Source organism: Fringilla coelebs (genome assembly GCF_963513975.1).
Source record: "Fringilla coelebs genome assembly, chromosome: 3".
Taxonomy (NCBI): domain Eukaryota; kingdom Metazoa; phylum Chordata; class Aves; order Passeriformes; family Fringillidae; genus Fringilla; species Fringilla coelebs.
Genome location: NC_140030.1, coordinates 5,603,641 through 5,619,957, shown reverse-complemented (window position 1 = coordinate 5,619,957; position 16,317 = coordinate 5,603,641). Strand labels below are relative to the sequence as shown.

Genomic DNA, 16,317 nt, shown 5'->3' with positions numbered 1-16,317 from the left:
GCTCTAAGGAAGGAAAGAGACTTTATTAGTTTTCTTTCTTTACTGAGATAGAAACTGCAGGTCAAAAACTCTGACTAAAGAGAGGGAAAACTGTGCACTTGCTTAAGTGTTGTGTGAACAAATTGTGCTGTAGAAACTGAGCAAACCTCCTGCAGGTACTTCTCAAGTAGAACCACCTCATGCCTGCTGCAATTAATGACTGATTAATTGCATACATTTCAAGAAAGAAAAGTGTTTTGTGACTGATCAGTCCTTCTGAATTTTTTCTTTAAAAAATTTAAGGCAGAGTTTGAATACCTGTCTAGCTCCAAAGCTGTCAAAAAGACAGGGCACATCAAAGAGGCTCTGCTGCAGCCCTAAAAAGAAAAGAAACAATTGTAGTTGTGGTATTGGTAAGCCTACAAGGGTTTCTCTGTTAATATCTCCAGCTACCACACAACCACAAGAACTGACATGATATGCCATGATTTTTCCTTTTGGGTATAACCATCCAAGCTAAAATACCCCATATGCTACAAGATTGATGCTTAATACTTCATTCCAGATGTGTTCTGGCTTAGTTAAATATTTAACACATTTCTAAAAGAATGTAGACTATAATTGCATTAATACTTCAGAAGAATGATGTCTTGGTGAGTAAAGGGAAAGATATTCCAAGGCTGGCTGTGTCCCTACTCCTGCCAGTGACAGCAGGACTCACCCAGGTTACATTTAAAAAAATCTGATAATCATTAATCTCCATGGATGGCTTGACAGAGCTACACAGGCACAACCCTGACAGTGTTTCCCAGTAACATTTCCAAGGCCTGAGCAAAGTGACACTGCAATCTGGTAAAATACCAGGCAGCAAAATTCTCATCTAAATTTCAAATATATCCAAGCAAAATTGCATGATGCATGTTACTGGATGTATTTAATTGCTGAATTTTGTGCTGTTAACAACAGTTTTGCCGTTTTCCCTGTGCCTTTCCACAAGTTATAGCTCAAAAACCCAAAGTGTAGGCACATTCCCACCTTTCCCTAATTCTACCCTTACCCTACAAGACAAAGCAATGAGACACTTAAATCCTGTTGGGATGTGGTGAAAGGAGGAGAAAACACAGAGCTTCTTTCTTACCCCACACCATGGGCAACAAAGCAGCAGATGATTTATAAAAAATAATACTTAGAAAATTTAACAGTACATTTTCTGCTGAAATCTATGGTGGCATTAGGCCATGCTGGGTGTCTTTATAAAACCTATCCCTGTATGGGTCCAGGATGGGGAGATTATGCCAGTATGACCATTAGAGCACCTAGATAAAGCTGAGAGTGTTTATTCACAGGCACAGAGAAGAGCTGGGAACATGGTATTTATTATCTGGACATTAACTATCCTGCACAGGTAATTCCTATTACAAATCAGTCTTGGAAAATAAAGGCAGCAGCAGGGGGAAGGGAAGACCAGAAAAACAAAGGAAGGCTGGGATAGGTGAAGATTCAATTTTAGTTAAAAGACAGACATTATTACTTCATTGTTTTTTAACATTCCAGATTTATTTAAAAGACATTATTCTGCACGTATCTTACAGGTCTTAAGACTGGTAAAACACTAGGAATAACGTGATAACCCTAGCAAATGAAGACATGGCTAAAATCATACCAGAGTGATTTTTCTTTTCTTTCAATAAAATTCTGGACATTTCAATCCCATTTTTAACACTGGCCAGGAGCTATTCATACCTAGAGCATTTGGAATAGTCCATTGAAGGAACAAAACTTGACAAGATGGAAACAGCAGACTACACTTGATTTCTGCAACTGCTGGCAAAAGCTGCTGGAGAAGTATCTGCACACTTTAGAAATGTTACATCAGTGACAGATGGAATTTTGTGCTTTAATACTTTGCTTGAAAAGTCTCTTTATCCAACATGAAGTCAGCAAATCTCTGCTGGAGCTCCTTTTCTCTCTCCTGCTGTCGCTGCACATCTTCCTTCAGACACTGTAAGGAAAACATCATTAAACAACCAGTCAGTCAGTTCCCCACCAGTCACACCCATGAAGATCATTACCAAAGGCTGTATTTTAGTTCTTCCAGAGGAAGAGCTCAGAATTAATTCAGAACATTGCTGAAATTACTTACTTTAAATATACATGTAAAACAGAGCAGTGGATGTAAAGTATCAAGAATCACAGTTATCTTATTTCAAATGTCAGGTAGCTCACCCTGTTTTTGACAGCAGCTAAGATCAAATGCTTCAAAAGGAGAGATTTCAAATTGGAACCTTGCAATTTACTAAAAAACAGCTGCTATTAGCAGCTATCAAGTGATTTAATATGCTTTAACTGTTATCTTTCAGTAAATCAACTAATCACTTCTGAGTTTGTAGACACACCTATCAGCATTTCTAAATCATCTTCACAAAATCAGTTTTAAGAACTGATGCGTTTTATCTTTTTTTAGCAAATGGTTGAGAATATCTAAGCCTCAATGGAAGCCTCTGTTCTGGAGTAAAACTACATTACAATAAAAGTTGTGCTCAGGTGAACACTTATTCCTTGTAAAGAAAGGCTGGTGCTGGTTCAAACCTAGGACTGAGTCTTGATTAAAGGTTGTCTCATTAGCTGAATAAAAGGAGAATATCCTGGAGATTCTTAAACTAAGAGAAACAGCACCAAGCTAGTGATTTCAGGTATATACCAGCATTTAGTCTGCTGGCTTTTAAGGAGGAAGGAGATTTTAGACAAGTTTTACATTTACCCGAAGCTCTAAGAGTAATTCAAACTGAAACAAACCAAATCAAGAGAAAGATGGAACTTGTACTGATATGCATTGCAGAAGACTTATAAAATAAACCACACAAAGAAATAAAAAAACCCCAAAGTTAAAGAACACACTGCCAGATTATTCCCAGCCTCTAATATGTGCATCACAGAATCTTTGATACTGAAGTAAAAAACAGATGAATCTGGTAACAGCCAAAAATATGACTTTAAGAGAACATTAAAAACTTGATACCAACTCAGGCTGTAAAGGTCAGTGTTGGGGAAGATGAAACAGGAAAGCCTTATAAATATGATTGTCTGGCAAAAGATTTTGAGAATATAGAAACTGTAAGCGAGATTGAAATGAAAGCAAGCTTTGAGATCCCTTAGTTACTGGACAACTGGAAAACAATGGTATGGCTGGCTGAAGGTAATCCCCTTTTGATGAAACAATAGCAGACCCTACTAGCATGGCAGAAGGGGTCCAAAGAGTAGTTTTTAGGGTTTAAAATGTAACACAGTATGGTAATGTAATGACTCTTAATAGGCTGTATGTAACTGCTATATGATTTGTATCTTGTACTAGACTGGTTAGTGAGATTTAGAATATTCAACACAGAAGACATTGTATTGTAATAGGAACCTCACCCTCTTACCCTCTCATCCTCTCTCTCTCTCTCTTTACGTCTCTCAGGCCTGCTCCAGCTGTGGCTGGCAGCTCCCAGCAGGGCCCTGCACCCAGGCCCTTTGCAATAAACCCCAAGTTCCCCGCCCTGGCTGCAGAGATCTCTCGTCTCTGTCCGTCCCGACCGTCTGACCCCCGTCACTCCTACAGGTCAGAGCCTGTGCCTTGTAAAAACATCTTTTCCACGAGGTGCCTGTGTGTGACCTTAGGTACGGGATTTTGGAATCTCACCTCCAGTCTCCGAGGGATGGCAGCATCCTCATGTTTCTTCAGCTCCTCAAAGGTGCGCAGCTCCAGGTGGGCCTGCTCGATCTGGTCCCATAGATCGTTCAGCTGCTTGATGAGCCCCATTGCTCGAGACTGGTAACCACCAAGAAGGATCTTCAGCTTCTTCTCCATCTTGGCAGCCCTCTTGGCTTCAGTGGTCATGTGGCCTCTGTTGATCTGCCAGAAGGAAGCCAAGAGTTGTTTTAGTTACCCAGAATTCAAAAGTCAAGAAGGAAAAAAAAAGTAAAAATGTATCTGTGGAATGGTGTTGAGTTGATCAAGTTCTTTGATTTCTATTAAAATAATCATAGTTCACATTTACAACAATCTAGACTTCTGGATTAAAATCTTTATAATAGACATAACACATCTCTAAAATTTTAATCCAGACAAAATCCATAAACAGACAAGTGACACAAATTACAAAATTCTGTCACCTCAGACACAACACCAATAACTGAACATATTTGAGTTAATTTGTGTTATAACATATTTGTGTTATAAATGTTGTATAAAACATTGTAAATACCAAAGGTAACAGAAGTCTTTGTGCATTTTTCTACCTGGGGTAAAATTAAATGAACACTAAAAGAATGAAATAGCCATCAGAATTTTTAAAGGCGTCAAAGAAATCTTTAACACTGAATCCTAATCACAAATGGCCTAAAGATGAAGACTAAATTACATTAAATATTTGGAAGAAATTGTTCCCTGTGAGAGTGGGGAGGCTCTGGCACAGGTTGCCCAGAGAAACTGTGGCTGCCCCTGGAACCCTGAAAGTGTTCAAGTTTAGGCTGGACAGGGCTTGGAGCAACCTGGGATAGTGGAAGGTGTCCCTGCCATTACAGATGGTGAAATGAGATGATCTTTACAGTCTCTTCCAGCCCAGGCCATTCTATGCTCCTATGAAACCCAGAAAGAACACAGGTCTCCACCACTGAGCACAACTGTGGAGAAGTGCAACAGCTCACATCTCCCAACAGGGACATAAGGTTCCTTGTTGAGGCTTTTTTAATGCTACTTCCTTAAAAAAAATAACCCAACAAAATAAAATAATTCTTTTTAGAAAGGACTGTGTGAAGAATGCCAAGCTCAAGAAAAAAATTGAACTTCTCATATTTTGACTTTTGCCACACTTAATGATGTATTAGTGCAGAACATGAAATATGATATGAAAGTTTCTCAAGTATTAAAATATAAAAGACTAATTCAGAACCACAGTGTTTGAGTCACCAATCCTTGCCTTGTTTCTTTAAAAATCAAAGCTTTGCTGGTGAATGTTTTCACATACAAAGAAATTACCAATAATCAACCAAAATGCAGCACCTTTTCATTGCTACAATGACTCAATATATCATTAATTACCAATGAAACAGAACTCCTTTGGGGAGGAACTACTGAAGAGGGATCTGCCCTTCACAGTGATAACTACAGTCAGCCATCACAGTCTCAACACCAAGCTACTGCAAAGTGCATTTCATCAGCGTTCCAACTGTACTGAAGTACCCTCTGTTACACAGCTGCAGGTTTCTGTAACGTGCCCTCCTACTCCTTAACAATTTATTCACTCATTTAGAACAGTTTTAGTTGGTGGTGCAGAGATAAACAAAGTGAATGGTCAAGGGAGCAAACTGTTAATGGGTGAGTGAAAGAGAAATTTGACTTTCTGAGCTGTCTAGTTTGCTCCTGGGGAGAGCCATGCAGACTGCTACGCTTTTCAAATTCTGCTGGCAATGTAGACTTAAGCTATGCCCAAGGTGCTTTAAGCATACAGAAAGGCGCCTCTTTTTCAATATTTATATAAATCTAGAGAAAATTAAATAAATAGATTAGGGATTTGTGAGGATACTCTCTGATGGAAAAGTATGAAAGCTTTAAATGTCTTCATTGGTAAATAATATGCTATTACTGCAACAACAAATACAGCTGTGCGGTCAATGAACTATTTTCCAATTAATGTTTCTTGGATGAAAAATGTGTGCTGAGCACCATGGACATTTAGAGATCATGGAATAGATGGATGCACAGGCAAACAGAATTTTGTTTGTAACAGAGGCCTAATGTAACAAAGATCAACTGTCCACGTTGCTCCCAGCATTACAGACAATGTAGAGTATGGCTGCTATAAAATTAAACTCCCATCACAATGTCACTCTTCAGAGAAGACTAAAAAAGACCATTTAGAGAAGCAGTTCCACTCTTCTGTCATGCTGAGTGAAGATCTCATTCTTTACTGTGAGGGTGGTGAGGCCCTGGCTCAGGTTGCCCAGAGATGTGGCTGTCCCATCCCTGGAAGTGTCCAAGGCCAGGCTGGATGGGGCTCTGGGCAACCTGGGCTGGTGGAAGGTGTCCCTGCCCATGGCAGGGGGTTGGAATGAGCTGAGCTTGAAGATCCCTTCAGCCAAACTATTATGTGATTCCTTGATCTCTCAACAACCTAATTTTCTCATAAAATGTTAAACACTGAGTACCTAAGGGCATAAATACAGTTATCAGCACTACCCCCACCATACAGAAAAGAGACTGGATCAGGGCACTGTGGTCACAAGCCCTGAATTATCCCCATGTTCCAAGTACCACCAGCAGCGGCGGCAGTACTGGCTTGGTCTCACACTTTTATACTTCAGCTGAGATTCACTTTGCTTGGCTTTTGACATCAACATCTGAGTTTGTCACAGGACACCTTTCTGTCATCAGGAGAGAAACTGGCAACTCCAGGGCCTTGGGACAAGATTAAACACCTCAGTGAAGGGCTCTTCACTGATGGTGATGGGACCACAAACTGTCTGTTTAGACACTGTTATCCAAGACCAGGTAGATCAATCACACCGTAAGTGTGTACTATCTTAAAGTGTCAGCTATAATAAAGCATTTTTAAATTTAAAGCTTCTAACAAAGCCAGTTCAAGTCTGATACTTATTACATTATCAGACCCCAATTATTTAAGCACTCTTGAAATTTTCAGAGAATTTGACTTAATATTTCTGAGTTGATCTGGATACTGGACTCTTAACTACTAGAGCTCCTTAGGTTATATGTTCCTGTATAGCTTTTCTACTCCGGCCCTTGTCCCATCTTGGATTATCATAGGCCTCACTGCTGTGAAAAGACAAAAACAGTAAAAAGAAAAGCAAAAAGTCTCCCAAGTTTCTAAAACCAGAAATAACAGACCTTTCTTCCTTCTCTGCTTAGGGAGAAATGTGAACACTCACCACCTTTTCCCCTCCCTCCCAACTACAAAATTTTAGGACCTACTACGAGAAGGTCAAAAGGAGGTCTCAGCTTTTGTAACAAATACTATTTATTAAAAATTGCTGACTGCTGCATTAGTGCCAACAACTGCATATAATTTCAGTTCAAGCTTCATAAAATTTTAAGGCTCAGATACCAAGCTAAAAATTCCAAGCAGTTATGAAGAGGTGTGTTTAAACAGTAGTCTACATTATTTGCTTAAAGCAAAGAAATAGATTTGAGTAAGATCTGACAACCATTTCCCCCTGAACCTAACAGAAAGAGTAAAGACATTTGAAAGTTTTCTCCACTTATTTATTTTGTACTGTTCCTTGGCCAGCTTTGGTTCTGCTGACTTTTATACCAGCAACAGCAAAATGAGAACAGCGTGTACAGACACGGGGTAAGATGATATATGATGTTAAGGCAAGTGTGAGAGCCTCATCCCATCCCAAATCTCCGATGTAAAAGCTTCCCTCATGACTCGTAAAGTGGTGTTCAGTTTTCAGTACTGCACTAGAGAACCAAGAAAGAGAAACCAAAACAAGCAGCAGACAAAAGAGCCAAAAGAGCAACAGACATAACCAGAGGTTTATAAAAAATGATCTAGAAAAGGGAGACTGACTGGAAAACCAAGGTTTGTTTGATTTGTTTTTCCTCATTAATTACCAATAACAAAAAAAGAGAAAAAGAAGACACAACACCCTGCTTTAAATATCCCAAAGTAAATTCATCTGTTCTTACTGCTACTGAGAAAGGAAGAGGGACTTAAATTTGGGAAGGAAATTTTAGATGTTAGTTGTGAGGTTTAACTAAGGACAACGAAGGACAGAGAAGAACTCCTTATGAGAACAAACATCCACTGGGAAAGATATAAGAAAAACTGACCCTGAGGAAGGAAGAGCTCAATTGCCTTAAAAACTGCATTTTCAGAATTCTCATCTCACCAGGTCTACTAAGGACACCCCTCCTCAGTTCCAAGGGTTTTTTCGCTGTACTGACTGGTTTGTTTTCCTTCCCTTTAATGTAGAGCTTCTGGTAATCCCTGAACAGCATTAAGCTCTCTTGTCTTTTAATTGATCTTCCTAATCACGCTGGATGGATTAAACAAACATGGAAGAAAAACTGCTGCATGTTCAGAGCAGAGGCACAGTCAAAGTAAACCAACCTGTTCCGTGACCTTGGAGAATCAACACAATCACAAAGCTGCCTCGCTTGTGCAGAGAAATCCTCTGCCAGCTTCAGCTACGCCGGCTGAGCAGAGCACTCCTGGAACATACATAGGACTACTCTAAATGTTACTGCAACTTCCTTCCTCACCTCAGACCCACATGTGGCCCTCCCAAATTCAGTTCTGCTGGCAGGAGATGGATTGACTTAATTGGACTGGCAGGTTTGTGAGCCTGGCTCATGCTGGCTCAGCCGCAGCGTCTGCAGTGAGAGCGCTCAGCTCGACAGCAGCTTGTGCTCCAGGCCAGGCATTTCCAACCACTCCAGGGACAACAAGGACTGCCACACTACAGAATCCTCTGGCCACGCTGGGGTCATCTGTCCTTACAAGGTTATGGTGCACTCAACAATAGCATGTTTTAAAAAAAAAGTCATTAATTACTCTACTTCAAAATGCTTTTCAGTTCTAAGCTTTTGGGCAGAATTCTCCATTTTTGGCTTGAAACACTGTTATATCTGTCTAGAGTTTGACCAGGCAAAACTCTCTGTAGAGCCTTGCCTGAATTACCCCCAAGTTAGTACAATATAAGTCAACTCTGCTGGAAACTGAGGCTTGGAGTTAGTATCAAACCAAAACTGCAGGTCCAGTGTAGAACAATAAGGCCTCAATCTACTAAACAACATTAGCTCAGCTCATTGACCAAAACCACTCCATGGGCTTGACACAATTTCACATTCTTGCTGTGGCACTTAAGATCACAGAATCAGAGAATGGGCTGGGTTGGAAGGGACCTAAAAGATCAAATCACTCCAACCCTCCAGCCATGGGCAGGAACATCTTCCACTAGACCAGGCTGCTCCAAGCCCAAGTCCAAGCCCAACCTGGCCTTGAACACCTCACCTCCAGTAAGCTGCTCTACTTAATGTATGAGGGAGAATGAGGATCATGAAGTAAAGGTGCTGATCAGGATCAGAGCAGTCAAAGAGGGACCGAGCTTGTAGCTAATAGGACATGAAAAAGAAGAAATTAATTCTAATTGACTGGGATCACACTAAGTTTTTTATGGAAAGATTCACTTAAAAAAATCCTCAATTTAAGGCATTGCTGGTAGGCAACTACAACTTCCCAACTGAAACTAGACCAGATGTTCAGAGCTTGCATAGCCATATAAAACTGACTTTTCCCAGTTTAATAGGGGAGCCCCAGATAAACTCCTATATTGTACTTTGTCATGTAGATCATGTACCATTATGACTTACTGATATCTGCAGAACACTGCTCTCTCTACTCACAGCCAAATCTAATGACCAAAGAGCATGCTCTCCCTGAAGTATTGTTCCAGAAATTATAATGACTTGTCTTCAAACACCATGAGTCATTGTGACTCTTGAGTAAAAACAATACAGGGTATATGAAAAGCAAGTGTTCCTACAGGGACTCACAGCATCAAACTAGAACTAGAATAATCTAGGAAAGTTACTGTGCAAGTCAGTAGCCATTACTGGTCTACAGCCAAGGCATTAAAGTTCACTTTGAAGATTTTTCTTTGAGAACTGCTTTTAAGACCAGCAGTTTTATGAGTGATATCCATATATGCTCCAAACAAAGAAAGGAGGTTGTACTGCAGTGAGGGGTCAGTCTCTTCTTGCAGGTAACAAATGACAGGATGAGAGGAAATGGCTTCAAATTGCATCAGGGGTGGTTTACACAGGATATTGGGAAAAAAATTTGTTATGGAAAGGGTTGCCAAGCATTGGAACAGGCTGAACAGGGGAGAGTGATGAAGTCACCATCCCTCTAGCTGTTCAAAAAATATGTGGATATGACATGATTGAGGACATGGTTTAGAGGTGAACAAGATAGTGGTAAAAGGCTGATGGCTGGACACGGTGATCTTAGAGGTCTTTTCCAAATTTAATGATTCAAGGATCCTATCTCAATCACAGCAGAAACATGTCTAGAAGAGCATAGGTTATAATAAAAACCGAATAATTTATTTTTACTCAACTTTTTTGGAAACTCTCTACTACCCATTGGGAAAGAAAAACCTTGCATTAATATCACAGACAGCAACACCCACCAGAGGCCAAGAGCTTTGATTAACCACAAGCAAACACGGGTCACTGCAGTGTCTGATGAGGTTCACAGGGCAGCCAGCACAGTGTAATTACCTTCAAACACCACTCCTGCACTGGCCTCTTCCAGAGGCTGACAAGGTTGTGGAAGCTCAGGCAATAGAGGAGCTGCCTGGCTCCCTCTCAATACAGCAGAAGCTCCGTGGTGATCCTGCAGCACTCAGTTCTGGACAGTGAGGGTGTGAAAAGGCCTTTGCAATGAGAGCTTTGCCAATGCTGACCTTTATTTCTAAGCACACTAAGTTAGCAGATTCTGAACAATCTGACAGTCAAGACCCCTGATACCTCTGCTGTGATCCTCTGGTGCCAACTACATTCCCAACAGACATTATTAAAAGAAGTGTATTCCACAAATGCAAGACATTAGGACAAAATAAAACATATGACCATAAAAGCAATTCTACTTAGGATGTTCACCATATTTTAGTTTGGTGAGTAATTTCTCTGTTCCTAGTCCTATAAAATCTCTATTTTCTACGGGCGCTTTCTGAGTACTGGCACACCTGAAAATGCAAAAGAAACTGCAAACTTTAGCACATAAACTAGAGAGAAATTAAAAGACAATCTCCAATGAACTAAAGTGACACACCCTGCAGCATGTATCCTATAAAACTCCACCTAAGCAAGTTGTTTTTAATCTGAATTAATTCAGAGGACTTGGGCTGCAATTAAAAGCAAACACCAACACTTTGATAAATCATCACCTTGATGTATCTTGGATACTGCAAAGAATAGTTAATTTACTAGATTTTGCATATACAGTGTATCTTGAACTTTTTCCCCTGTAGGCTTCCAATAGCATTTATAATTTAGTAATCAACTGAAATGATAATGTTAACTACAACATTTTTAATTAAAGTATTTGTATTCTGCAAGCCAACTTTATTAACTGTCTTCAAAGGAAAAGCAAAGATGGCAGGAAGTTTCTATGTTGTGAACTACAAAGGGAAGCAACTAGCTGGTTAAATAGATGCCTTTACTATCTCATTTAATCTAATAATGTTCCCATTTTAACATATGTTAGTAGGAATGCTTTATAAATGTATTGTTTGGAAGAGAAGGGAGCAAAAGGTATTGGAGAGAACTGAAGCTGTTACTCAACACAACTGCAAGCATCAGAAAACCTCAGTTTCTGAAATCATTTGCTCTGCAGTGTAGCCTAGCCTTGGAAAAATACTCTGGATTTCTAAAGCTACTGGAAAGATCAGAAAATTCCACAAATCTAAGGTGTACCAGAGCCACACACTGAGGTGATGGGGATTCACCTGCATAGACCTGAAACTCCCTATCTGTAATGCAAGAAAGTTCACATACTAATCCTCTAACACATTCAAGGAGTTCAAAATCCTCAAAACAAAGCAATGCAATGTACTACTAATACACAGCAGTACACTCCAAAATCAGAACTACTGATGAGCTGTGCATTACTGATGATGCCTGGACAGGATACCAGCCAAACAGAAGCTCTCCACAACGGCTCCACTTTGCCTCCTCAAGTTCATCAATAACAGCACAAATCTGTTCGTGATATCAGCATCCATTTGAGAAAGATAAATGTCATGTCAACGTAGGCTGCCACGACTAAACCACTCAGGCAGCGAGAACAGGACAATTAGAGGAAGATGAGTGTGTGTCCACACCATCAATCCAGCCAGGAATCTCTGAGTGACGGAGACAGACCCAGAAACAGCTTGGTTTTTTTGCACAGGATCTGCAGGGTGTCAGCAGCCCCATATGGAAGTATTAGACAGTGACTTCCCCATGTGCAGCTGTGCCAAATATCACTACACTTTCATGGTTTTTTCCCTCTAAAAATCTTAGTGCACTATAAATGGCAAGAAGCATCCCCCAAAACTGACCAACATCAGTTGGTGCTGCTGGTAAACTTTGTTTTACAGTTTCTACTCTTCTCACAAAGACAGCTAAGAGTACAAGCAAGTGTCTTGGGGTACCGAAAGCAGATCTAATATCCCTGCTTTTCATTAAGCTTGTCTGATATTTCCCATTAAAATATCTATTTCAACTGATATTGCTTTCAGACAATTTTAATTGGAAAAACATTAAAATGAAGGTGGGTTTTGTCATTGCTGAGAACAGGGTAGGAAAAAAAAATCTGTACTTTTTTATTGGATATTCATTAGTTCATTAAACTGCTATGCTTTTTATTTATTGCTTAAGAAACAATTCAGCAGGTAAGCTATGCTTAAAAAACCTGTATATCTGTCTTTTAGGAAGGCCTTTTAGGGTCAAGCCACAGAGCTGCACTAAACTGCATTTTGCACACACTTGGGAGAGATTTTCAGGTCAAATTTAACTTTGCACAGAGTCCACCTGCACTCAACAACAGTGAGTTGTGAGAGAGATCACAGTGCTCACTGCACCTGCAGGCACGGGGCTCTGCCGGCCCCACTGGTGTGGTATTTTGGAACACAGGAAAATGGGAGAGCAGGATTGTGTGTGGAATTGCACCAAGCCATGAGTCTCATCCAGCAGCACTCTGAGCTCCCAGGGGATGTAGCTCCATTAGCCAGAGTCTCATGACTGCAGTGACTGATAACAGACACAGAAGGGGTCACGCCGGAAGGGACCACAGTGGCTCATCTGGTCCCTCCTCCCTGCTCAAACAGGGTCATTCCAGAGCACATGACACAGGATTATGTCCAGGCAGTTCTGGAATATTTCCAGTGAGGGAGACTCCACTTCCTCTATGGACAATCTGTTCAGTGCTCAGGGTCACTGCACAGGAAAGAAGTTCTGCCTCCTGTCCAGGTGGAACTTGCTGGGATCAGTCCCTGCCCGTTCCTCTGGTGCCATTGCTGGGCCCTGGAGCAGAGCCTGGGCCCTGCTCTGAGCCCTCCCTGCACACAGGGACACCCAGGGCTGAGGGCCCCTCTCAGCTGGGTCTCCTCTCCAGGCTGAACAGCCCCAGCTCCCTCAGCCTTTCCTCCTCAGGGAGATGCTCCAGTCCCTCCATCATCTTTGCCACCCAGCACTGGACCCACTCCAGGAGCTCCATGTCTCTCTTGTCCTGAGGAGCCCAGAACTGGACACAGCACCCCAGATGTGCCTCCCAGGGCTGAGTAGAGGGGCAGGATCACTTTTCTTAGCTTGATGAGACACAGCTAACAGGATTTTGCTAAGTGTCTTTCACAGAGTCCCATGCAATGTTGGCAGAAAATAAAACCTTTTCTTTTTTTTGGCAAGACCTCTGATTTGCACTTTCCTTCCTGGGTGACTGTCTTGCGACTGCAGAGCAAAGACTATTTAGAACAAACATACATGAGCTTGATAAATTATAAACTTGACCTTATTTTGCTTCAGTATCCTTAATACACATTCCATCACCAAATACTCATTCAAATATTGGGAAGAGAAGGACAGAAATCAACAGCACAAGAAAGCCCACACAGAAGTAACCAATTTAGACTGCAGAAACAGTGTGCAGGATAAAGGCACAGGGCCACACACCAAACAATTAAGAGAAAACAAAATATTCAAGAGCTACTCATTAAGCAAGTACCATCCACCCTGTGCAGTAAATGAGTCTGTGGAAAAACTAGGCTGCAATCATGAAATTAAAGACTGTCTCAAAAAGCATATGCACAGGCAAATTAAGACTGTTCGTGCATTCCCTTACTTGGACTGTTTGACTTTGCAACTTTAATAATGCCCTTCTAATGTCGTTTTGGACCTAAGATATTTAAATTTCAAAAGGATTTGTACACAAATTAGGTGCAGCCCTCTGACTTCTGGCGCACTGCCCACCAGGCCCTGCTGCCATGCAGAGCCAGGCTGCTGCTGAGCTCCCACACGGGTTTGGGAAGGCAGAGCAAGAGAGAGTCTGTCAGGCAGCGCTGGGCAGGGCAATGGTGCTCTCTGCTGGGTGAGCAGCAGCACGACAGGGGCTCTGGAGTTCCTACTAAACCCCTTCTGCTGGGCTACATACACACAGGTGAACTGCTCCTGGCCCGGAGCTGGGCTAACACCTGCGGGAGCTGCACCTGGACAACGCCCTTGCCTGACAGACTTCACAAAACACACACTCATGTTGTATTTCACATGTATGAATCAAGTGAAAATTCAGCCTTTCTGGCTTCTCTAGTTATTTCTGGCGTAGCAGCTGTTTGCGGAGGTTTACTTCTAGCTACAGTAGCTATGTTGATAATAAATAACTTTTTTTGCAAAGTTTCCTTTTACCATAGGAAAAATATAATCTGATTCCTGCATAATTTAGAGAGACTTAGGCTAATGCAGTATTTTAGAAAGCATTTATGACTTACTGCAAGTCAGAACAAACACGTTCCGTGGGAAGAAACTGTTTCAGACCAGCTTACTTGTTATCATGAACATTGTCTATTTTTGCCTTTTTTGTATGGAGTGTTTGGGTGAAAATCTAGAGAGAGGAATGGGCAAGGGAAATCAGTGTCAAAGGGTCTGACAAAGATAAGTCAAATGGAATCACAAACATCCATTGTTCTCTTTTTTGGAGGGAACCTCTGGAACTGGAAAAAGATGCCAGCCTGGAAAGAATTCAAGACTATTTAACCTTCATGTATGTAATAGTCAGCCAGAAACCAAAATTAAGTTGGAAAGAGAAAATGAGCGGAACTTTGGCATAGAGATGATTTTTTAAGCATCTTTCTCTGAGGTTTCTCCTCATCCTGGCCACAATCAAGTGCAAACTGAGAAAGATCTGATCCACTCAGAGCAGAGATTAAGAAAACATCAAAAAATCCACATGTAATTAACATACAGCAGAATGTAACCTTCTCTCCAGTAGAGAATGGAGTGGATGAGCTGTGCTACAGCTACAGTGCAGAGAGAAACTTTGTGTGGGAATACTCTGTGTGGGGATATTGTAAGGAGGAAGATGAGAAGGTGATTTAAGCACCTCAAGAACATCTATAAACTCCCTAGGAAAATTCCTCAACCAACCTTTTCAAATTAATCCCTTCAAAAGACCTGACTGAATTCCTACAAAGGAAAACTAAAAAACACAAGGAAACTCAAAAAAAAGGAGGTGCAAAAGGCAGAAAAAAGTGACACTGACCTCGAGTCTCTTTTCAAGTGACTCTATCCTGTCCTTTTTGCTGGCCAAGTTAGCCCTTGTGTAGCGGCTCTGTCCAGGCAGGTACAACACTTGGCTGTAACATTCTTCCCACACCTGGTTATAAGCTTCACTTGACAGCTCTCCATGCCCCATTCCTTGCTTTACCACCTCCATCTCTTGTGCCAGTAGATCCTGTGCCTGTTGGAAAGGATGAGAGAAGTTGCAGTTACAATACACAGGATAAAAGGAAATTTCTCTTCTATCAAACCTTCAGTGTGCAATTCATGGGGGCAGCTTTTCTTTTCATACTCAAAGCTCACCATCAGGTTAAGCTAACTATGAAATTGAATACAGATGCTGTGGATTACAAATGAAACCCAGGCTAGAAGGCTCCTCACAGCACAACTATCCCTCATTTTATATAATTTGGCCAAACCTGACATCACTCTGGCGTGGCTAATGAAAGCTGTGGCACAGTGAGATACTTCATCTCGCTGCACAAGAACAGAGATAAAAGCAGGGACCTTGAGGGGAGGGAGAACTGTACAGACAGAAGCAGCTGTCCTATGAAACAAAAATCACTTTTCATTTCCTTTTGCTTGCCCTTCTCCACACAACCTGGAAAGTCAAGTCTAAACATTCCCGGGTGAGCTGCGTAAGCTGTGCTGCAGGAAACACAACTCTGACTGTAACTAACATGTTCTGTGGCTGAAGAACTGGTGAGATATGAGCATTCTGCTGCTTCCACTTTAGTTTTCAAAGTTTACAATGAACTGAAAGGATTCTTGTTGGTCTTACAGCTCTTAATATTCCTGACAAAGAGCTTGGCCCACAAAACTACACAGTCACCCAGGTCCTTCTGATTTTATTAATAACTAAAAAACTAAAGCATCTTTGCCAGTCTAGATTTCATTGGTTATAAGAACATGTCCATGTCCTATCTTTCAACAGCATTTACAGGTGCAGCACAAATTTCCCTATCAGCAGTAGGTATCTTACTGCAAGCAGATGTTATGTTTTGTAACTGCACACT

General features: G+C 41.2%; 1 protein-coding gene across 2 annotated transcripts in view; it reads right to left on the bottom strand.

The window, feature by feature from the left end:
- Positions 1–225: 225 nt before the first annotated feature.
- CDC5L (cell division cycle 5 like) overlaps positions 226–16,317 on the bottom strand; it is a 32,809-nt gene continuing 16,717 nt past the window's right edge. Inside the window, exons 14-17 of one of the 2 annotated variants that reach the window (XR_014615994.1) lie at positions 15,285–15,482; positions 3,662–3,874; positions 1,723–1,981; positions 226–356 (exon numbers count right to left, since the gene is read on the bottom strand). Coding sequence is in view for 1 of the 2 variants with exons in the window: in XM_084201707.1 (XP_084057833.1) it covers positions 1,877–1,981; positions 3,662–3,874; positions 15,285–15,482 (516 nt within the window). In the remaining variant the exon portion in view is untranslated. Of the gene's footprint in view, positions 357–1,357; positions 1,982–3,661; positions 3,875–15,284; positions 15,483–16,317 lie in introns of those variants that run through there. The other variant, XM_084201707.1, reaches the window with a different exon arrangement.